Consider the following 25,222-nt stretch of genomic DNA (forward strand, 5'->3'; position numbering starts at 1 on the left):
TAGGTATATAAAACTATGTACTGGAAGTAGAATAAGTTAAATAAACTACACCTTTATCAATCCAGCAAAATTTAATAAAATAATAACGATTTCAATCGTTTTTAACGATCTTCCTCGGTTACAAAAAAAAAAAAAAAACAGAACATTAAATATAGAACATAAAATGTGTTCGGAATAAATATGAAAATTAACGGAAAACGCCCAAACGGACAAAATATAGATAAATAAACAAAATAAATAGCGGAAAAAATATATACAGGGTGTTTTCTTTAAACTGACGGTACTCAGAAACATCTGTAGAGCAATCTAGCAGCCGGACTGTCGCCAAATTTGGGAGAGTGACTAAGGATGACATGGAAAAGAGATTCCGCGAAGAAAAAAGTAGTACCTAAATTCGCCGGTAGAGGAGGATTTGGCGCTGTTGTAGCGAAAAAGTTACCAGCACTTCACTGAAGAAAGGGTCATCAGTCGCTTTTTTCCACTTGCATGGCCGCCTCGCTCCCCGGATCTAACCCCATGTTACTTTTTCCTGTGGGGTTACTTAAAGTCCAAGGTCTATCTTGGTAGTGTCCCAAACTTGATGACTTTGAAGGACAACATTTCTCGAACTGTGATGAACATTCCTGCGACATGTTACGTTCGGCCATAGAGAACACGGTGTTCAGGATGCAATGAGTTGTCCAGCAGGACGGTGATCACATTGAAGAAGGGAGAAGGTTATTTGCTGATTAATTAAACTTTAGTTATTACACTGAAACCTCTATCTGATTATTCATTCGTGTGTTTGTTAATTGCAGCTGGATTTTATGCAGATTCTTAGCTGTTTTGCCACAACAGCGCCAAATCCACCCTACCGGAAAATTTGGGTTCTACTATTTTCTTCGCGGAATCTCTTTCCCATGTCGTCCTTAGTCACTCTTCCAAATTTGGCGACAGTCCGGCTGTTAGATTGCTCTACAGATGTCTCTGAGTACCATCAGTTTAAAAAAAAACACCCTGTATATAAGATCCAATGAAACCAGCATTGTCCGTTAATAACATTAATTAATGTAAAAGGATCTCCACATGGTAGACAATAAGTCCGCATCTCTATGGTTTATACAACCAGTTGTCATGTGCGCCTTGCAGATTTCCAATCTCTCAAGATGTTTGACCGTTTGCCTATTCGTCGTCGTTTTTATAATTGCCGCTCGATCCCATTGGACGTTAACATCTTTCTCTCTTGCGTATGATGCCAGCGCAGTGTTGTTAAGGTTCTTACTGATTGTATATTTGTGCTCTTGAGCCTTTGTTTTAAACTGCGCATCGTTGCACCCACATAAACAAGCTTGGAATTGAAACGTTGGTTGCGTAAAGGCACCGAATATATACCCGTTGTCGAATTCCGATCCTCTTTCTTTTTATCGTTTCTTAAAAGTTTGAAAACTGGGATTACGTCGGTATACATTACGAAAATTATTAGACTTGGCAGTACATCTATGTATCTTGTTTAAAAATGGAATGTAATTAAGCACTATTCTTTTTACATTTATTCCAAACACATTTTATGTTCTATAGTTAATGTATTTTTTTTTGTAACTGAGGAAAATCGTTAAAAGCGATTGAATACGTTATTATTATAATAAATTTTGTTGGATTGATTAAGGTATAGTTTATTTATAAGTAATTTAATTATTAGTGTTAGTAAAGTAGTGACTAAGTAATTAGTAGCAGTCTAGTAGTTAGCAAAGCGGCAACGCGACGACGTAGACTTTTGCGCAATTAATTAGAAAGTTAATTTAGTATTTGCGGATCCGCATCTTCGGCCTGCTGGATCCAGCACCAAGTGCTGAATCCAGCAGGCCGAAGAATGCGCTGGATCCAGCTGGATTGCTGGATGAGGGATCCAGCAATTGCAATCCCTAGTCGGGAATGACACCTGTCTTTGCCGATGAGTCAATTGAAGTCGGATTAACTATAAACAATTGTTACACAAGTTGTAAGACAAAACTTAACCTTCTGACCCCTCTATCCTCTGTTAAGTAATAACACTCCTAATAAGGTAAAAAACCTTTTACAATACGTGCGAGTTGGAACAGCGTATACAAACAATTGATGAGTCACAAATCGAACTTATAACCCTTTTTATCACCTGATGTATTAGTCATCTTCCGTTAGATCGGATATAAAAAGGGGCTGAATACAGTCCTCAGCGCGGCCATCAAGAGAAGACTCTACAGAAGACGTCAACCCGTCCTTCTGGCCCGCCATACACGACAGCGGACATCCTCCAGATACAGGACCTTTCGGCCTAACTCCGCCATAACCTCCGACGGTCCACTTAGATCCGCGAAGGTCTTGCAACCAACGCATGAATCGGATCTATGAACAGCGAGAAATCATCGAGGTACTGACTTAATGTGAAAGCTCTCTCTCTCTCTCTCTCTCTCTCTCTCTCTCTCTCGCTCTCCTTAACCAAATAGTTTATAAGTTAACTAGTAGTAATGTTCATCCCAAGAACGCGCCAAATAGCCTCTTAGATTGTCGCGCGATTCATCTTGTATCGTTTATTACGCATATCTATATTAGGCCATAACGTTGTAAGCTCCTGTATCGTAGTTTAGAAATATTAAATAGTTGTTATGTTTACGTTAAACCTGTCTTTTCGTTGAGTACGGACACCTTGTCCCAACCGCACCAACCCTCCCCACTACTCCAATAGCCCTCCAACGACCATCCGACAAGAGCCGCCGATAAGTGAGGTCTAGCCCACAGCTAACCCCTTCGGTTCTCACACTTCTATCGAACCGAAACTTTTCTAAAAGAGGGTTTAGCGACTTTTGACTCATCGTGTGTTTTAAATTATACAGGAATATAACCTAAATGAAATGTTTTAAAAGATCTTTTCTGAAAATAATTTTGTTTTTATTTTAACATATAATTGATATTATGGTGTTAAATACATATTAAAATAAAAACATTTAAAATATTTAAAAGTAACACATTGGTTGTTGTAACAGTTTCTTTATTTAAAATAAATATTTAATACGAAAAACAAATAAAAAATTTTCCGTGCACTACACTCCATAACCTCCTAATGTCTTTAGCGGAATGCTCGTGGCTGTTTATCATAGTTTTATAGGAACACGGAGTAATTATCTGATGCAAATTGTTAACACCTATCAGACGTAACCTCTTCACACCCGTAGCTTCTGCTAAAATACCAGTGACGAATACGTCTTCTAAGTGTAGAGGAACAGTTTTAAGACTTTCTTCGTATAAAATGGGAGCGCAGTCACCAGTAAATAAATAAGCCGGACCAGCCAAAAAATCGGGATAAAAATAGTTCGGAAAGGTTTCTACGGGCATAAACCATTTATTTTCCGGATCTCGACTGGGTTTCCATTGATGAGCTAAAAGTCCATACATGCTCTTGGCTTCTACTGTATCATTTACGAATTTGAAAAGGCGGTCTACATTCAAAAAATTATCGTCGTCAATCTTTAAAACAAGTTTAACTTGATAACAGTATTTCGAAACCCACTTTAAGATGGATATAGTTTTTATAGTTAAATTCAAGTAACTGTCGAAAAAATTCTCTTGGATAATATCGTGGTGAATGCCATCTTCTTTGACGATGTCGCTCTGCAAGTTTTCTTGATACGGATGCCCAATAAAAAATATTAATTTTGCACCCAATTTCCTCGCATATCCACCCCACGTTTCTCTTATCACTCGCCTTTCTTCGAAGTGTGTAACTGCCGAAATCACCGTAATCAATAAAGATAATCCATTCCCATTGTTAACACACAAGCCGAAATGGTTAATTATGAATTTGTATGGATGGGCATTTACTATTTTTGTTTCCGAATCGTTAAAGGAATCTGAAATATTAAAACGTATCGTCTTATTTTCGTCGTCGTACATTTTAAAAAATGATCGATTGATACTATTCGTGACTAGACTTCCTTCGTTAATGAGGCTAAGATTTCGAAATAAATTCACTGAAGTTTTTAAAATATATTCTTTATCTATATTCAAACTATAAAAGATGATTGTGACGAAAGATATAATACAAAGTATCGGCAATAATTTGTTAAATTTTGTACAATACTCGATCATATTAAGAACTCTTGGGAATACCTGTAAAAATAAAAACAATGCGTGAAAATTTGCAAAATATTCATATAATATAATTTAATTAATTCTAAATAATTTTCCTTTAATAATACTGTATACTTTTTGAAATATTTGTACGTACTTGAATTGCGGTTTCATTTGTTAGACATTTCTGTTTGGATTATTGAACAAGTGCACTTGTTTGTAGTGTTAGTTTCAGTTTCGGTTGGCGGTGACAGAACATTTTGCTTGAATATATTATGTATGGATATTAAAGTATTTGGCCCTGCAGTTTATCTAATTGAACTACAAACAAGAACCTGCTGACATTTTTAACTGTATTGATTAAATTTCTACTTTCCTGGCTATTATAACAATGGGAAAATAAATTTTGACTCCCTCCCCGGTATTTTAAATTTTAAGAGGCCGATTTGATAAGTTTAGTAGAGCTATTTAAAGAAAAATAACGTAGTTTACAAGTTTGAGACTATTAGTATTGAAAGAATATACAGTAATACAGCCCTGTAATAACAATCGTCCCTGCTAGTTGGCGTTTAAGGGGCATTTATTTTATTAAATTTTGATAGTTACAATTTTACTCGTTATTAGCATTTACTACTTTAAAAACTCACTCGTAATCCTGAAAATAATGCCATTTGCCTTCTTATAGTAATTAAAAATATAAAAATTATTTTTAAAATAAAATCTCATAATAGATGGCGCCACATATAATTTTATAGATTAGGAGTGCCGGGAAAGTCCAGCAAGAGCCTTTGCCAGCTTTTAAGAAGAATTCTCAGTTGATAAATTTTTAGTTCATTTAATTTAAAATATACGCTTTCCACCTCAAATATAAGTGTATTGTCCCTGTACATCATACTTTTCCTGATAACAACAGTTATACCCAGTACCTTAACTAGGCAGGTGCAACAGGTGCACCCGCACAGGGTCCATTTGGAAGGGGGGCCCAAAATGCATGTTTATTTATTATTATTGTTTTATTATTTTCCCAAATCTAATTAAGGGGCCTAAATGCAAATTTTTGCACAGGGCACAGGAATGGCTAGTTACGGCACTGGTTATACCGATCATCTATACGTCACTTTCGGTTTAGCCCAGAAGTTCATGTATCAGGGCTTCATTCTATTAAACTTTCCATACCTAGTCTCGACTTTCTTCTGTCTAACACTATTCTCGAGATTATATACAGTATATCAATAGTAAAGAGGGTCTACATACAAATTTGAGTTTGGGATTTTGGTAGGTCTTTTTAACAAACTCATTATGGGTTCGGCCAGGCTCACAACGGCATCGCTGTGGACCTGGCTAGGTGGTGAGGGACGGGGTCCGACATCAATTAATTGATAATATGGATATTCTAGTTCTTGTTCTTATTCTTGTCTAGATTCAGAATGCACCAGTGGCATAAAGGTTTGAGATGTAATACATTCATTATCCGGAGGAGTTATGAAGACCGGCAACGTATTCGTGCTCGGTGTGAAAGTTAAAAAATTTGGATCGATATCATCAACCTCCATCTGTTCTCACTGTTCGGGCTCAATTTGTTCAGTTGAAGCGAAAGGTTATGGACTAGAGTCGAAATCGAGTGAAATACTCTTTGGCGCGTGAACTTTAGAAGCTCCTTATACAGTATTCCAGTATTCAGTTGATGGCTTAGTGGGACTTGCTTAAATTTGTTACGTGACTGCACCTCGGGGTTAAGGAGTAAAGGGTTGCAACTTGTTTTGTTATAAACAGGGCTTCATAACCTATCTAATGATGTGTTATTTATAATGTTGCAACAAATAGTATATTCGGCCCGAGGCCGAATACCGAATATTCGGCCAGGAGCGTGACCGAATAGCCGAATATTCAGCCAAAATATTCGGCTCGATTAACGCACGTACGAAAATTGGTGCGCAAACCGCATTATGGCAAAGACCCTGCTCTCTATTGGCCCGCTGTCACTACGCTTCGCCAATCGCGTTAATTCTTGACAGTTGTACCAGACAGACAAAAGCGTCATGGCAGTATGTGATAAATGATGATATCAAATGTGGATAACAATGAAATGATCTACACGTGTAAATAACGGAAAAAGAACAGAGAAAGACCGCGAAGTGAAAATGGGAAAATAAATATGAAATTGAGTTGATAACATCATCGAACAAGTATAGGCAACTTATTGACGCGAAATTCGCGGCCGTCAATGTCAAATAATTGTTTTCATAGACTTCGGAAAGCTAAATGCTTGTAACGAAAGTCACTTAGCGTGCCTGGGGCCGTTCGGGCTACCAAGCTGTCTCGAATCTGTGAAATCATAACTGTGACTTATACCGACGTCCTATCTGTCTCTTTTCTCCTTTATTACCAGGCTATGAGTCACGACGGCCGGATGGCCGAGCGGTCAAGGTGGCAGCCTACCGCTCTGGGGGACCAGGGATCGAATCCGAACGGGTCGAATAATCCCCAGGAATTTTTCGGGGGGTGGTCCGTTCGGATATGTCGGGCCCCGTTCCTCACCACCCGGTCGCCCTATTGTGGGCCTGGCCGAACCCATAATGGGCCTACTAAAAGAGGCCCTCTTAGTGCCCACAGGGCGGAAAGAGTTAAAAAAAAAAAAAAAGGCTATGAGTCACGTAATTGTAAAATGGAAAATCTACGACGGAAAAGTGACGAATCGAAAGTATCGTGCTTAGCACATTATGATGTATGCAGAGGCATACGTGGACTTAGTGGCGTAGCTACGGTTCTCCGGACCCGGTGCGGAACCAGATTTGTGGGCTCCCGAAAAGGTTTTTCGGGTCTTTTTTCTTGTGATTTTGGGAGCCCCATGGGCCTATCGCTTTTCAGGGGCCCGGTGCGGACCGCACCTACCGCACCCCCCCTAGCTACGCCACTGCGTGGACTAGAGCGATAGAGGAAAGAGAAAGGGAAGAGCAAAGACGAGCGCTTAAAAGGAAGGATAGGCAGAGTCAGACCCTCAGATGTGCGACGATTCTCAAACGAATAGGTGTATACGTGTGCTGATCTTTGTAATTATAAATTGTGAATACATGTGACTAATATTATTTTGTTTTTTATTTTGTGCAGGTTATAAGTTATAAATAAATATAAACAAACAACACTAACCCGATAACATTAAATCTAAATACCAAAATGATTAATTTACTGTGTTTTTGTTATTTCTTACTCTTGTTTTTAGGTATTCGGTATTCGGCCGAATAGCGAAAAATAGGCCGAATACCGAATAGTAACCGAATATTCGTTGCATCATTAATTATTTATGATTCTAATAGTTTCGAACTGTTTAAAGTGAGACATGATTTTGTTGCATTCGTAAACTCGAGATTCTACGGGGAAAGACGTAGTTCTACGACAAACTTTTCACGTTAAAAATTATCAGCTGCAATTTGAAAAAAATTGTAGACCTATAAATTTCAACTGTCGTTTGACTGTCCTTCCTTAACTTTTATTTTATTTTATTTGAAGTTCGTCATACTTTATTTAGTAGCAATTTCAGAAACGAAATAGACAATGACGCTAAATCGAGGTGTGACTATACTTTTATTTTTCATTCAGATTCTTAATAATTCATTTAGATTTTCATACTTTCTCCACAATTTATTCGAGTAAATATCAATTGCCAGCAGTCAGTGATAAAATAACGAAACCATCGCCATTATATGGATTACATGCGGAATTATAGTATAGAATTAAACTTTATTATAAGTAAATCAGATGAGATTAAACTAGTAAAAAGGACAATAGATCTAAATTATAATTCTAAATTTTTGAGTTATAGACATATTTATTCTATAGAAATACTTTTCAATATGTTTTATAGATGTACATAAAGCTCTGGGAAACGTATTGGATGCCATTTTGAATTTAGGAGAAGCGTCGTCATGTAAATAAACATTATCCTAAACTAATGATAATAGTGAAATGTTATTTATGTGAAAAGCGGGGATTCAGGGATAACCCCGTTCCACATTCAGGATGGAAAATAATTAGGAAAAAACATGTGAAATCTTTCCTCGAGAGTCCCGATACGAGTTAAGATAAATTTAATCCACTAATATTATTCTAACAAAAGAGAGAGAGAGAGTTTATACATTTAAATTAAATATAATACCCCAACCAATTTCGGTTCCTTATTTTCTTCTCAATCGTTGGCCGGGTTGGCCGCGGTTTCTTGCATCTGGCGGGAAACTTTTCGGTTCGGACACGAACGTTCTTCGGAGTTCTATTTCCAAATATCAGCATTGGTCGTTTGTATTTGGCCCTATCTATAGGATTTCGTATGTCCAATAATTATGGACGATTCTAGTCACCTAAGGAGAGAAGAATTGATATCAAAGTCGACATCTCTCCTCAAGAACATCCTTCGAAAACGAAAGAAAGTCCCTATGTGATTCATAACTTCAAACAAAAATATAAACTTTAAACTTAAATTTTATCAGAGAAACTACTACAGGTGATAAAATAACAATTTTTTGATTTTTTCTGATTATGAACTCCTCCTTGTGTTGATAACCAATACACCGGTATAAAGTCCTATTAATACGTTATGTCTACGTAGACAATTTATAATAAATTAAATTTTTATCAATTTAAATAAAAAGTATCGGCCCCAGATTCTTACATTTATAATAACTTTTTTTGGTATTTTTAACCGATGCTTCGTTGTGTTAAACGAGTGAATCTTCTTCTGTAACTAGAGTATTTTTAAATATTAACCCAATTTAAATTTACGAACGTGACAGTTGAATAACGAGGAAGTTATTTCTCTCAACATTTATTTACTCGTCATACGTGAATCTGGTATCGAGTAAATAATCTCCACTATCGGAGCTGACATCTTTCCATTCAAAGAGAATTACAATTCTACACAAAATCTAAAAATTTGTCTGCAATTGTAAATCTAGATGTAGGCTCCGATAGCGAAGTTTTTACTTTTGTGCGTGTTTTAAAAACTAACAAAATAAAAAAAGCATAAAATCAAAATGCATATAATTTTAATAAAATTTAAAAATTCGGTTACTAATATCTCGTTTTGTTTAAATAGCCAAAGGACTTTTACCGAGATTGAATCAAAACTAAACTGAACTTTTGGCACGTTTTATTACACAACAACGAAAAAAATCTTATATGCCACTTTTAAAATAAACTTTTTCTACAGCTGCACACTTGTGCCGATGTTCATACTATTTGTTAAAGTCGTTCTGGAAGCCATTTTCTTTTTGGTCACGTATTTAAAGATTCGTCTCTCCGACTTCTACCACTGCTACTAATTGGAACAAGTGACTAAATTTCGTGTTATTTTATAAAACATAAAAGTCTAAGAGGTCAAGATCAGAGAAATGAGGATTTTGGATGCATTCTTCTGCTCTACTTGTTCAGATATTTGTTCATTGTGACAGAGCGCCTGTATACCTAGTCAACAACTACGTGCAAAGGTAATACTATACTCGTACATCATTAATATTAATTAAATAAGCCAAACCGACTTGGTTTTACTTGATATAGGTTATATACGAAAAAATAAAATTTAAATAAATAAATCAAGGATTTGATTGTAAGCACATTTTGAAAATAAATAAAATTTAGTCAGTCATACAGAAAATCTCTTTCTTTCATACCGCATTGCGTTGAAAATTTGCATAATGAATAACATTAAGTAAGATGTATTTTTTCCACGTTAAAAAGAAGTGTGGTGCGTGAAGACTAAGCTAAATTTTTCACGTATAAGCCATTATTTTATTAATAATTTATTAATGTAGCATGTAATTATATATACACATAAAAATAATTTCGGTATCAATAATAATATATAATTTATTTCTATTATCTTTTGAAATTTCTGATAAATGTAGGCCTATAAAGTTAGTTATTTAGTAGTTACGTGTATACGAGTGTCGTAGTTACACCGTGCTACGCACGCCAATGACATGTCTTATCAATTACGTAGGAACTTCACGTGCATAGTACGGTACGTATCACGTCACGTAACTAAAAATGATTGTTGCTTAATATCTGTCACGTAACGAATGCTTAAATTCGGTTCTATAGAAAACAAAACATAATAAAATTACAGATTTTAAACGTTATAAAAAGATACGCTATTAACTTTTTTGCTGTTTTCTTTTCAGCTTTAAATATAATTATTATATTTGCGTTTAATTACCCATTATGTAAATACACGTTTATTATGTCAATAGTTTCCAAAGTTTATTCTTGGAAAACTGTTTTTAAATTAAAGTTTATCGATAAAATATATTTTCATACATATTAAAAAAAAAACATTGAAATAACATTTTTTATAAACCATACTTAGTTAAAGGGCAAGGGTTATTGAATGTAATGTCTATATTAGGTCACTTCAATACGTATTTATCAAATAATTAATTATTCATTTCGTTCGACTTCAAATTTATGAAATCAATTTGGGAGATTTCGTGTAAAAATTTCATAAATTTTTTTAGAGTATGAATTTAGAATTTGTATGAAACGAAAATATTTGCTGTAATATGCTTATTTTAACTAAAAGATTACTATAAATTCCTCATTAATTAATCTTTTCTCTATTTTTAAAGAAATTAGGAATAAAAACGAGTAATTATTTGTCGTGCGGTCGTCACAATGCCGAGCTGCAAATCATCAATTTTTTCAAATTAAAATCATTTTAATTTTAATTTTCCGGTCCAGGCAGTATATAGTTAATCGGGACCATACCTCTAAGCTTTCCATATCTGTCTCGCTTTTCATCCATCTAACTCCGTTCTCGAGATTAAGGAAGGACAGACAGTCGGACGGACGAAAGTGGGAATTTATAGGTCTACAATTTATTCAAATTGCAGCTCAATAATTTAGGCACATTTATGATATTTAATTACGGCATTCGAAATTTAGAATATCTTCATCAATAGAAAAAAAAAAAACACGCAAAGAGCGCATAGATGTTCTTTTGATGCAGATATTTATAATTCTACTCTATTCTAAAATTACGGTTATCGTAATTAAAAATGAAACAAAAACTGTGGGAAGGAGTAAAATAAATTCAAAATTCTACTAAATCCGAACTATTATCCTTCGTAAGATTGTTAATGCTTAATTAATTTGTTTATCTGGAAATCCTGAACTTATAAATTTGATCTCGATTCTCCGAGGCTAACAGATAATATCTCACGTCATGTCAACATATTTATTATCAAATAATCGTGAGCGAACGACAGTTTATTACTAGAATCTTGTTTTTATGTACACACAGTACAGAACTTTGTTAACATGATCTTTGTATTAGAAATCCCATGCACATAAAAAAAGAATTAAAATAATTTATTAAAATGGGGAAAAAAATAACAAAATTGCGAAATGTCTCAAACAGAAAAAATACGTATTATTTTTTCCACATTTTGTTAATTAAACAAGATGTGGAAAATCGTTAATTTATTATTTTTATTACGTTGTGAATGTCAGGCTTTGCTGATGCTGGTGCCAAGTGCTATAACGAACTAGTCAAGGCATAGTGTAACATTAAGATTGCAGCTTTCTGTAGTGCCGTGTATATGTTTTTATTAAGGTTTAATGTTTCTAGACTCTTGTGTATTGTATGTGGTACGCACCAGTAGAAGAGAAGAAAACTGGTATAATAAATACCTTATCCATCCGCCGCATCTGTTTTATTTCTTGAGCGAGTAGAGTGTACTTGTTGATTTTTTCAGTGTGAGCAATTTTTACGGTATGAGAGTTTAGAACAGAGATAGATGTATATTGTATAAGCGATTTTACTATTTATCGATGAGAGTGATGCCAGGTCTATTGTAATGAATTGTCTTATCTGTGATTATGACCCTGTCGTAGTATGTTTTGTGTGTGTTATTTTCTAAAACTGCCTGCGGAGTATATTTGTAGTGTGAAACCTGAGTGTTTAATCATGTGTGTTTGAGAGAAGAACAAACACAGATTCTTGGTATATTATATTTGCTATTTAATTACGCTTATGTAAATAGTCTGTACTATGTATGTAAATGTATCTAAATGTATGTATGTAAATGTAACCGGAAGTTATATGTTGTATTGTTTCTAGCAGAATCTGGCATTTTCTGCAAAAGTCATTTGTTATTGATGTATCCTCCGGGATGTCTTTTCTATAGTTTTTAATGTTTATGACCTGATCTTTAATAACAATCATAAACTCCTCAGTCTCTCCAGACAGCCCTAGTCAGCCAGTAGTTTGACGCAGTTTTGTCAGATTATTATTATTTTATTTTATTTGCACGAGAGTATCTTAATAAAGGAATTAGCGATGATGAATGTCATTGCTTGTTTGGTCTTTATATCGTATTCTACAATTTCTACAGTACGATTCTTACGAATTTCTTGAATTATATGCTGCTATCTTACTTAACTTTATCATCTAATAATTATATAAAAATTTTATTCTTTATCTTTACTTTTTATTCTTTATTTCTATTCGAGAATTTTCGATAATAAGAAAGAATAAAAAACATTAAATTTTTAACGTTTAAAACCAAGAAAATAGCATAAATGAAACATCATTTAAAGACTGTAAATATTTTAATCATTATTAAATTTTGTCGAAAAAACTTAATAATTTTATGTACGTCCTTCGGAATTAGCACAAAGTTGCTGTCCAGAACAAATCACACAAGAACGTCCCTTCTTTTGATGGTGTTAGGAAGTTGTGAAGGTCACCTCTTTACCCCTGTAATCGTCGTGCCCTCTCTACTGCTATGTGGGGGGTGAGTGGAGTTCTGGGAACTGTTAAGGGGTAGTGTCTTGGTTACCCCGGGTTGTTGTTTTCAGTTGAGTTGTAACGTGTGTTATGTAATAAACGTACTTTCCTTCCTTTAATGATGTTTCTTTGTTTAAGCTAGACACGACCCTTTCGTTATATCCACATATTCTGACAGATGGAAAAAGTAGATTTATTTCTATAATTTAGAAAGGACATGCATTTCGGTCTTTATGCTCCTCTTCAGTCCTTATTTTATAAAATATATCCGCAAAAAACTATTTAAGAAATTACAAAATGTATTAAATTATATTTGACATTTTTCCCAAAATAATATTTAAAAAATTGACTAAAAAAGATAATAAAACATAAAAACGTAAAAACCAATCAAAACTGGTTAAAAATAAGGTATAAAAGCATTCATTGTTATTCATTGTTCGAATTTTTAACATTCTACCCGTTTCACTTACTTAATAGTATATTGGTTGACACCTGCAGTACAAGTGAAGCTGTAAATCAAATCATTATTTAACAAAACATCTGTTTTACTATTAATTTGTTCTTTGATTTTAAAGAAATTTTTGATTTTGTCATTCAGTGTGGGGCTAGAATAGTGTTAATATTTTTTGGATGCTTTCAAAAATCTAGTTTTCTATAAATTATTTGTATTTTAGGTATAGGTTTTTTTATTGTGTAGTTATGTAGCCATTTGTTAATAATTCTGCTGGGATGGTGATTGAATTGAAAGATATGGTACTGTACAGTACATAAGCTCGATTTCTATGTTTTGGTCTGCTTTATCATTTGTACGTAATTTAATTTTGTTCATATTCATATTGAATATGTTTATTTTAATATACACAGGTGTGCCGGAATAGAAATTGATTACTTTTCCGACGTCACATGGTTTGCTGTATTTTTTAAAATTGATAAAATTATCATATATTTATACAGTGATATCTACAAAAATTTAACTTGCCACCATTTTCATTTTCTATTTCAAAGTATATATTGTTCTGGTTATTATTAGTTAAATAATTGTGAAGACCGCCATTCCCCCCCCAAAAAATTGTTGTTATTATATCTATCTATATATTTTTTGTGAATTGTTATTTACATTATCTGTATAATTTTAGATTTAATCACTTTATTTTAATCCTTTTGCTAATAATGTATTCGCTTTAATTAATCAGACTTTTTTGTATTTTAAACTCTATGTTTATTTTATATCCCTTTTTTGTTCTGTCTGGTTGTATAAAAACACAACTGTTAGATATTAGACAAGACGCCCTTTGGACTCACATGAAGAGAAGGTGCAAATGTAAACGTGACATCGAGATTGTTTATCTATCAAGTACTCTAAAATAATTTAGAGAAACAAAGTAGAATAAAAAATTTGTCAATCAATTAACTGTTATAAACCTCACAACATGCGAAGGAAAAGATGAGGTGATGTCTGTCCTTTCCCCCCTTTTCGATGGTGTTATCCGATGGTGTTATGACCGATGATATGCTATCCATGTCACATGGACACACTTCATTCTTCATTGACAAGAGAGGAGGAGGACCACTAGATGGCCAATCATACATTTTACAAATTACTTTACCTTCCTCGGGAACTAAAGCATGATTGGTCAAAAACAAAAAATAAAATAGAAAGAAGTGACGAAATTAAGAGAGTGAGAGTGGATTAAGAGACTGACTGAGTGACTGGCCGGACAGGAGATTGACCGGACAAGAGACAACCGACCTAGTAAAGGATCTAGTGAAAGACCAAGTAAAGGGGAAAGAAGACGAAAAGGAAGAAGAGAACGGGGAGAGAAAGTGAAGAAAGAAGAGAAGTCAACCCTTTTCCTGGTATGTTGTACCCCATTAGGTACTGTACTCCCTCGTTTTATAGATAGAAATAGGCCAATTTCTTAAATCGTATTTTATAATTTTGTTCAATACCTGTTTTTTGATAATAAACTCTTGTTATTTGTACTTGACTCTGCATTCCTCCTCCTGAGAGGCTCATTCCTGGACTTCGGAGTAACTCTTACCCTTTCGCCTTAACTATTTTTTTTTTTTTTTTTTTTTTTTTTTTTTTTTTGTGTGTGTGTGTGTGTGTGTGTGTGTGTGTGTGTGTGTGTGTAAATCGTAGGTGTGTTCGACAAAACACACCTGATAGGCAGGACCCTACCCTAAACTTGAGTAATCTAATTTTTGACGTCTCTCGACCCTTAAATAATATATTTAGTGGTATTTTACATATTATAAAAAATAGCATAAAATGCATTTACTTTTATTATTTTAAAGCTATTTAAAGAAAATGTGAATTATAAATAAATGAAAATATTAAATAATCTTTCAAAATTGCTTTTAGTTAAATATAACGTCTAAAAAATTTTGTTAATTAAAGTAAATTATTAGAAAGTACTTAAATTAAATGATATTGCTTTTTAAGTTTACATGACAACTAAATTTTTTAAATTAAATAATAATTATATTTGTTAAATAATATTATCTTAATTTATAAAACACAAATAATAAATATTTCAGCTGGAAATTTATAATTTACAAAGAAATTAAAACTATTTAAAAGTTTATTTTTATTTATAATACTTACAAATTAAATGTTTAACACCGAATTTTTGCTATTTAGATTTGAACTAGCTGACCCGGCCACGCGTTGTTGTGGCTCAAAATGTATCTATTATAAATGTGTAACACTTCCCCCGTGGGGGAAATTTCAAAAAATTCCTTCTTAGTGTATATTCTCTCCACGTACCCTATTAAAACGCAATCAAAAACGCATCTAAAATAGTATAATAAACGCCGAGTTCTTCACAGTAAGCCTTAATCCCGTCACTTTTCCCGCTGGGGAATATCGAAAAATCCCTTTTTAGTGTATATTCTGTTGACGTAACCTATTAAAACGCAATTAAAAACGCAAAAAACGCATGTAAAATAGTATAATAGAAGCCGAGTTCTTCACGGTAAGCCTTAATCCCGTCCATCTCCCCCCACTGGGGGGAATTTCGACATGTATATTATATAAAAACACGTGCGTATTCGAATGCAACGTTGTGTCAAAATTTCAAAGGAATCGGTAGGAACAAACGAACGTTATATTTTATTTATATTAATATTTATATTAAGTAATAATTTTAATAAAATAGGAATAATTAATAGTTATTCTCCTAACCTCACTCAGACTCTATTACACTGTAAGACAACAACACCTTGATGCTGAGAACCTTTAACTTTAATCATAAACAAACGTTTTCGGCCCATTCCATGGCCATCGTCAGGCTAACAACATTCGAATACTGTTCCGAATAACCAATTTCAAATTTAAATAAAATACAAAAGAACTCACGCGCGATGCTAAACAACGTAAACTAAAACTAATATAAACAACATAGAAAAGAACAAACGAACGTTATATATTATTTATATAGATAGATAGAAAATGATCTGCTTCAGTCCATTCTCACAGAAAAGCATAATGCCTGACAGAAAAGCAAACTTAGTTCGTCGGAAGGTAGCGCCATCTGTTGGACATAAAAGCCTTAATTTATATATAAATATATTTTTGAAAGGGGGGAGATGGTGTAGGGGTATGAAAAATAGATAGTAGCCGATTCTCAGACCTACTGAATATGCATATCAAATTTGGTAAAAATCGGTAAAGCCGTTTCGGAGGAGTACGGTAACTAACATTGTGACACGAGAATTTTATATATAAGATTATCCATAAAATTTAGATTTATTTGTATTATTCTATATATTTTTCTATCTTAATATTTTAAATTAGGCCTATACAAATGTTATTATTAGAAATGTTATAAAACTCTATAATAATAAGTAACCCCATTTTTAGGTACACGTCGTAAGACGTAAGTTAAAATAAACCACATATTGGTAAACCATATAAAACACATTTTATGATTCATATTAAATTTATATAGTTCATCCTTTGTTGTAGAAACTCAATAAATATAGGACAACAAAAGGCAGACAACGACATAAATCTATAGAATTTTTACTTGGTTAATGTTTATTCTTAAAAGTTTTATATGGGAGAAGAAACATTCTTTCAATATAAAAATATAATTTTCTGCTATTGAAATTTGAAGTACTGCGATAATACAGTATTTATAATGGAATATTTAAAATTTATTCGAACTTCTATGGAAGTTTAATTTATATATATTCTTTATCTTACTCGTCTACAACATTTCCATGAGCAGGGGGGTCATCCGCAGAAGGGGCGCAAAGGGGACACTTTCCCGCCCTTGGAATCGAGCAAACCATTCCACAAATTATATTCGTATAAATGACTGAGATACTTACCCTCACGCCGGGGGCGCCCGTACATTGGGGCACTTGGGGCACTTACCCCCTTTTCGTCTCGGTTGCCCTTTTCATAATCCCCAAAGGAGCCTCCAAACATCAGAAAATTCGTGACTTCTAGCCTATTCTGCAAATGTAAAAGTTGACCAAAACCCCATTCCATGTTTTCAAGGCCAAGTTAGCCCCGAATGCAATCAGCGCTACTTTGCGGGAGCGACGATCCGACATTGAATCATAGGGTTTGAAGCTCTTTGCGTAATGTACCATACTCTTTTTTATAGCTTGGTTCCTACTTTTTCATAGTGTCAGGGCGCCGCTGCCTTACACCCTCGACCACGGGAGGCTTTGAAGCATGTATTCTATAATCTACTTGTGGAAAAAACAATAATTAAATAAAAATGTATTGAATTATTTATCTTCGAGCTTATTTATCTTTCGAACCCTCCTGAAAAATTTTCTACTGTTGTCCATGTCCATGAGAGTCAAATCTGAATTAATAAATTGATAAACTTGTATTTGTATCTTTCGGTTTATTGACACACTTACAAAATTGCAATTTGTGGCTCTGTCACAGATTTCCACATTTCTATTGTATTCAATTTTTCACAATTTTGCAATTATAAACTGTAAACTAACGTATAGTTAATTAATTTTTAGGCTAATTTAAAACTGATTTATCGAATTACTATTTCTTTAAGCATTTACAAGGTTCCCTTCGTTCTAAATAATTTATATAATCGTTATTAATCGCTTATTTTTAATTTATTTCCTTCACATTTATTATCTGTGATTACTTTATTAAATTTTATGAGTTATAAATGTACAGTACAGTATATCAATGACAACTGAAGAAAAAATTTATTATCCTAATTTCTATAATAGAAATTAGGTTATAGAAATTTATAAATTTTAATTCAAAATAAAGTATTTTATAATGCTTATTACTTATTTGGAAAAGTTAAGAGATTTTTCTTTAATTTTTAAAATAAATTAAACTAATACTAATCACACAGTATAGGATAATACTGTGTGATTACAGTATAGGATAATACTAATCACAGTTCAAAGTAGGCTATTAAAAAACCTATCTATAAGCATACCTTATAAATATATCTTATAAGTAGTCTATACAGGAGATATGTCATCAAGAGTAGAAAATAAAGGCCTGAGTATAGCAACAGGCTGTAGAGGCTCTATGTAGGCACCTAAAGGCTAAAGAGGAATTTATCAAAAGAAACTCGAAGCACATTTCTAGAATAAAGATGCGAATATAATCAAAAGTTTAACACCCAAGTGTGAACTTCCGCCGAAGAAAGGATAAAATACAGTAGTATTTAAATATATCTCGGTAGATACTTTAGAAAAACAAGAAAATACTGAAGAAAAACTTGTAGTTTAAACCATTATAATATAATAAATTATGAGAGAATTCACATACACTTTATATTTGCTACCTCTTCATATGGTAAAAGTTAGATTTCTCTAAAGATAATAATAAATTAGTCTAGCGAAAGTAATTTCCATGTAATATAAATGGTATATATTTTAATCATCTGTAATTTTATGTATGATATGATTCAGGCAAGCTCAATTGCACAATTAGAAACGTCAAAAAATAGTATTAATGACTTAGAAGATTCCGAAGAAAACTTACTGTTAGACGTGTACTCTGCTCAGAATGCTTTGTATTTTAAATAGAAAATACTTTTCATTCTTCTAAATTCTATGTACGTAACCAAAAATTGATGAAGTAACTTGTTTTTAAAACTTACTTGTATTAAATAGAGACTATTCGAATCTTGTCTGGTGGCAAACTATGGTTAAAAGTAATCTGACGTTTATGGAAGAGTTAAGGCAATGCCCTATCAGTATCTTCAATATTATGGGAGTATTTCATTAATTGATAGAATATAAGAATAGAGCAATAGTTCCACGACTGAATAGTTACGGTGGATCCACTCTAATTTTTGTGATATAAGTTACATAATCAATCAATTCTTGATTCGATTTGCTAATTATATGAAAAGATATTATGAAAGTTAGTCTTTTACCAGTTTTACTTTCATTATTACCATTCTAATATGTAAATAATTTAAATTTAAATTTAAATTATTAGAAATTATTAGAAATTTAAATTATTTAAATTTCTTCCTCTCTAATGCCATTATTCAATAATTATCGAATAAAGAAGGGGTACAAAAGTTTGGTGTTTATTATTATTATTTTGTATTCCTGATTTAATTTATGCATAAAAATAAATGTTTATTTTTTCTTTTATATTTTTTCCATCATAATAACTGTATACCTGCTTTTGCACCTTCTCTGTACATTATCATATAAATAATGTAGTTTGCCTTAAACGTTTTAGCATTGCTTTAATTAACGATGACAATTAGACCCACTTTTAAATCAATACGATGACATCACTAAGAAAAACCCATTTGAAAATTATCTAGAAGAATGTCAAATCGAAATAAATAATCGATTAATCGATTTATTTGTTTCAATTGATGATATTCTAGATTCAATTTATATCCTGGAATTTGGATTGTTTAAACTTTAACGGGGAAATTACCTTTAGATCAATAAAGGTATACGAATGGAAATTGTAACCTTTAATGGAAGAATTTGCTTTTAGAATTAAAGCTTTTATTGTAAGATTTTTATCACTGTTAATATTAATTATTACTTTAATTAATAGAAAATAGAATAAATTAATATTAAAATTATAAAAGTTGATTTAAAAAGTAAATTTAGTAGATGATATTTACGTATAAAAAATATTCTAGATTTTAATATCTTAAATATTTAAAAAATACTTTAAATGTCGGAGTTCATATATATAAGATTTTCAGTTTAAATTTACTGAATTAAATTATTTTATTTGTTTTACTACATCTAGTTATAATAAACTTTAAACAAAATTGCTTATATATTATATATATATATATATATAATTATAAAAAATCTCGTGCGTGTCAGCCCCATTTTAAATTTATTTCAACTGAAGCAAAGACATAAATATTAATTATTTAAGTGAAAAATTATGTATTTTTAATTGTTACGAAATGTGCATAAAACAACTGACTGCTTTAATTTTTTATCAGTTTTTTTCTCCCATTGTTAAAACATTTTTGTAACTTCTATTAAATTTAATGTATGGGATGGAAAGATTCGCTTGTAAATGCTTTTGACCTAGGTAATGCTCGGAAACCATAAATTCTTTGACCTATTATTGATAATTAGACTTAAATTGAACTGGTAACTTACCTGAACTGTATGTCAGGTGTTCCCTGTCGAAGTTAGTCTGCGGAACAAAACGTTTGTTTAATTTCTGTTGCTAGGATACGGAACAGTAAGTAATCCCCCATTGGCGTTATAGAAACGATTTTTTGAATCTACTACCTATTTTCCAATAATATATACCGTATATACTGTTAAAAATCTTAACTTTAAGTAGCGTAAACCTTACCTTGTTTTTCATTTAGCTGATTTAAAATGTTTGAATGTAAACAATGGAGTTTTGTTTTCTTTAACAGCTAAACTTTTCTGATATAAATATTTTCGCTGTACATTTAACAAATACTCGTATCACATAAAAAATAAGCAATAAAAGTATATAATAATAACATGCACTAAATGAATATCCGGTTTAACTTACGAATAATTGTTCTGTGACGTTAATAAGAATATAAACATAATAAATATAAACATATGACTGTTGCATAAATATTTCCTCCTACCCGCTGTTAGTTAGTCTAAAATGTACGTGTAAAGCAGCTATGTAATTCTTATGCAAATTACTGCATAAATCGAAATGATACAAAGCAAAACTAGCAATAAATTCTTAAATATCATAAGTCAAAATATCTGTGCAAAGAAGCGTGTCGTTATAAATAACTATATTGATGCTGTAGTTATAAACTTTCAATCTATAAATTACTGTATATTATTAAATATTTTATGGTTAAGTCTTCGTTGTAAAATGATAAATTTAAAAACAGATTAAAATATTAGCCTATATCTTCCATAATGTATCCTGCTTATTATTAAAATATTTTACGAACAATTTGTACTTTTCTAGCAATTAATATCCTGTTAGAAAGTAATATTTAAACGAAAATAAAATAAAAAATGTATTTCTGCGCATAACTTTTAAATTATAATAGGAATTCTGTTATTATTGAGACCGAAATGATAAATATTAACAATATTTCGTCATTAACCATTATTATACGAATACTTTTATGTATTAATATTAAAACATTCAAATACAGATTACAATTCAAATACGAACTTAATTCGTTCGTAAAAGTTGCTCGGAAATCGATTTGTTCTCAAACCGAAACAAATTTTCCCATAAGAAACTGTAGTGATCGGTCACTATTTTTATTATCATTTTTTTTTTTTTTTTTTGTATATACATATATGCATTCCGTTTCGTCCGTGTCGGAATTCGAAGTATTGTCGCGCGGGTTATTAGTGATAGAGCCCTATTAGCGAGGTTGAGGCCGAAGTTTTCAAGGCGAAAACGTGTACGTCGGACGTTTCAGCGCCGCTTTCCTGTAAGCCTAGAAGTTAGACAATGGCATTTGGAAAGTCAGTGGAATCATGCTTGACATTCCAAACGCCATTGTCAAACTTCTAGGCTTACAGAAAAGCGGCGCCAAACGTCCGACGTACACGTTTTCGCCTTGAAAACTTCGGGCTCAACCTCGCTAATTCCTTCTTGTTTCTACGAACTACACGTGGTTTGGAGAGGAAGGCCAGCGTGGGAATGACCTCGTGATATACTCGACGATATATTATATATGTTATATAATATATATATATATATAGATTTAGATTTGCAGTTTTAGTCTGATATAATCGTCGGTTATATACATGTTATAAGGCCTCATCGGCATATTTCATGTCGCGAGACGGGATAACTGTAGTTGTTACAAGCGTAGATAATGTGTATCAATGGTCCTAATTATTATAAAAGATAATATAGATATTGACAAGACTTCAAAATGTGCTTATTTGTAAGATCCCTTACATTCTTGCCTTAACACAACGTCGAGAACTTTTCGTTTGATCCTCGACACTACAAAACAATGTAAAATGGATTAATTCCCTTCCCGACCCCTAAAACGAAGTCTTTTTTTTTTTACATTTTAAGCTGTATTTCATGCATATAATGCCTAAAAATGTAATATAATTTTATTTATATCTATATCCATTATATATATAATATATAAAGCAAAATGTGCAGTCACCGCCATTACTTTATATACTTTATATATCACTTTAAAAGTACTATAAATAAAAACGCGTCTTTGCCTGGATGAAATATAACCAAATAATGGAAGACAGGCAACAAGAACTTTCTTCACACTTTCCCAAATATTATGTTTCAATTGATTGGGCTGCAATTTGAAAAATTTGTAGATCAATCAATTACCACTGTCGTCTGACTGTCCTTCCTTAATCTCGAGAATAGAGTTAGATAAATGAAAGTCGAGACAAAATATGGAAACTGTAGAGGTAGGAGGCCCCGATTAACTATATAAGAACTTCTGGTTTGAACCAGAAGTTATGCTATTTAAATTTAAAATTTTTCTCCCAAAGAAGCTAGATGACCAGCACGATTCTATTGCTAACGGGAAAAGTATGATGTACAGGGGCAAGCCACTACTAATCTGAGGTGGAGAGCATATGTTTTAAATTAAATAAATTAAAATTATGATTAAAAATTGCAGTCCGGTATTGTGACGATGTCACAATAAATAATTGCTCGTTTTGATTTAAATTTTAATTAATTAATTAATTTTGATTTTAGTTTCAATTTGGTGTAAAAAGCAGAGTTTTTTTAATTATTATGTTATTATTTTTAGTTTTAATTAACTGGTTACCTAGTATTAATAAATGTTAAATTCATAAATTAATAAATTTTTGTTATTTAATTTGAGTTTAAGCACTTTTAAAAACGGATTCGTGGATGCTATTTATATTACGCGAATGTTAATTAACGGGGTTTTTATTAATTTCATTTAAATTGAATTGTGACGCGTACCGAAAATCGGAAATAGTATTTTACCCGCATGCGCATCGAAATCTAATTTGAATAACAACGTTATCGATGGTTCTTGTTGTGACGTGTAATGACGCCAGGCGAATTTCGGCGCCACTACCGAATCGGTAGTCCTGTCGTTGATTGGTCGGGTCGTCGACTTTCTTCAAACATAGGAAGTTGCTCTTAATTAATACATTAAATGTTTGGTTTAATCTTGCACTCAACGCTGTATACAGTGCTGTAATTTAAATTTTGATTTAATATCATCGTTATTTTATTTATAGGATAGCCGTATGCTGTTTGCTGCTGTTGCTGTCATCTTCATTACTATTTAAAGTACGGTAATGTATTGTACTTCTTAACGTAATAGAAGAAGCTAATAACAAACGCAAAGATTTGTCCTTCAAAGATAAACTTGATATTTTACGATTCGTTTGATTGAGTGTCTATTAAGACCATTGATAATTGTTTTTAAACGAAGATTTTTTAAAAAATAATAGGCACAGAAACATCCAAAAAATTAATTTTACTTATTGACGAGGAAATCACAAATAACACTGCAAAAGATGTCAGGAAAAATGTTTAAAACACTGATTGGCAATTGACAAAAAAATTCTAGTGTCTTCTATGATGACATCATCGGAAACACGCTAAATTGTTATCGAAGGAGAATTTAGAGAATTCATTTTCTTCAATTTCATCAAATAACACAAAAATAGTCTGGATCAATCACGAGCAATCCGTGGCTCGACAGGTCCTAATATGCGATTCTTGGGGCTAATTTTATTTTCCTGTTTTCTGCTCCTTGCTATTATGCAACTTCAATAAGCAGATATTAGTGAAGAGGAATATTCAAATTAAACTTGACTAGTGAAAAGATAAGAATAAACTAGTGGAGTATCCAGGATTTTGAGAATATGAGTAGTGCTCGAGGTAAATTCGGGAGTACCAAGACCTTACCTTAGAATTACCTTACTTGCTTTACGTTTTACATCATCCTTTTTCATTAGCTTTTTGAAATTATTAAATGAAAGATGAAAAATGGATAATTGATAATATTGAATTTATAAACTGATTACAAATTATACAAATTGCAGTGTGATTTATATTCGATGTGATTCTGAAAGGAGGAATGGAAAAGTATAAAATCATTTATTATATTTCTTATTTTCACAAAAAGTCATCGAAATTACAATTATTTTGAATTCATACGTAATTATTTCTAGTCTGTGGCCCACACTTTTTGACGCCTGTTTCCGAGAAATGTCAGTTTAAATTTTTCTGTTATTCTTTCTGTTTGTTTGGTTTCTGCTATCAAAGTCGCGTGATCTGAAACATATAAGCATCTTTTTGGATACCCCTCCAGAAGCTTACGAAATTCTATTGAGGCCCGCATCCAGAAAAGGTTGCTCATCACTTGCCTAGATCCTCCAATGCTCAGGTGAGAGAAGGTATTTGTCGTTGGTTCAAAATCTGTCTTGAAAGTTGCGTCAAGTGCGTTAAAATCAAGGTGGAACGGAAATAATTCACTAATTGAACGGTGTGATCTTACCTGGGCTTCTAAGTTGCCATAGCAACTGCCGCCTGCTTCTGAAATTTTCCGCCAAAAACTGTCAAAATTCTAGAGAAGTTTGTGACTTTTGCGCGTTCTTCGTTCTATCGGAAGCAATTTTTTTCACATTTTCTGATTTTTTGGTCATCCTCACATCGAGCCGATTAAAATGATATGCAACATGTATGAGGTTTATGCAAATTTAATACGCGAGAGACATGTAAAAGTATAAGCTAGTCCTATTGTGATTACAATAACGAAATAAAATACAAATGAATTAGAATATTTAGTAAATTATTAAATAATTCTATTTTTACTCTAATCGATTTTATAACTAGAAAATATATAAAAAATTTGCGTCTTCATACTTAAGGATAAATGTATTCTGTTCATAAATGAAATTAATTGTATATTA

At 32.3% G+C, this 25,222-nt stretch overlaps 1 protein-coding gene across 2 annotated transcripts; it reads right to left on the minus strand.

Annotated features, from left to right (window-relative positions):
• Window positions 1-2,983: 2,983 nt before the first annotated feature.
• On the minus strand, window positions 2,984-20,564 carry LOC136986092 (beta-1,3-galactosyltransferase 1-like). Of its 2 annotated transcripts, none has more exons than XM_067283557.1 (2): window positions 20,468-20,564; window positions 2,984-4,122 (listed from the first exon to the last, which is right to left on the minus strand). In XM_067283557.1, exon 2 carries the CDS (start codon window positions 4,099-4,101, stop codon window positions 3,022-3,024), a length of 1,080 nt encoding a protein of 359 aa, XP_067139658.1. In that variant the 5' UTR covers window positions 4,102-4,122; window positions 20,468-20,564; the 3' UTR covers window positions 2,984-3,021. The 2 variants fall into 2 exon arrangements, with proteins under 2 accessions (XP_067139658.1, XP_067139659.1); XM_067283558.1 differs by lacking the exon at window positions 20,468-20,564 and adding an exon at window positions 5,338-5,418.
• Window positions 20,565-25,222: the final 4,658 nt, after the last annotated feature.

Source organism: Centruroides vittatus, unplaced genomic scaffold (genome assembly GCF_030686945.1).
Source record: "Centruroides vittatus isolate TY-2023 unplaced genomic scaffold, ASM3068694v2 contig_990, whole genome shotgun sequence".
Lineage (NCBI taxonomy): Eukaryota > Metazoa > Arthropoda > Arachnida > Scorpiones > Buthidae > Centruroides > Centruroides vittatus.

What these genes read in the sequence shown, in the direction of transcription:
- LOC136986092 (XM_067283557.1), bottom strand. Translation starts at nt 4,101, where the DNA reads ATGATCGAGTATTGTACAAAATTTAACAAATTATTGCCGATACTTTGT.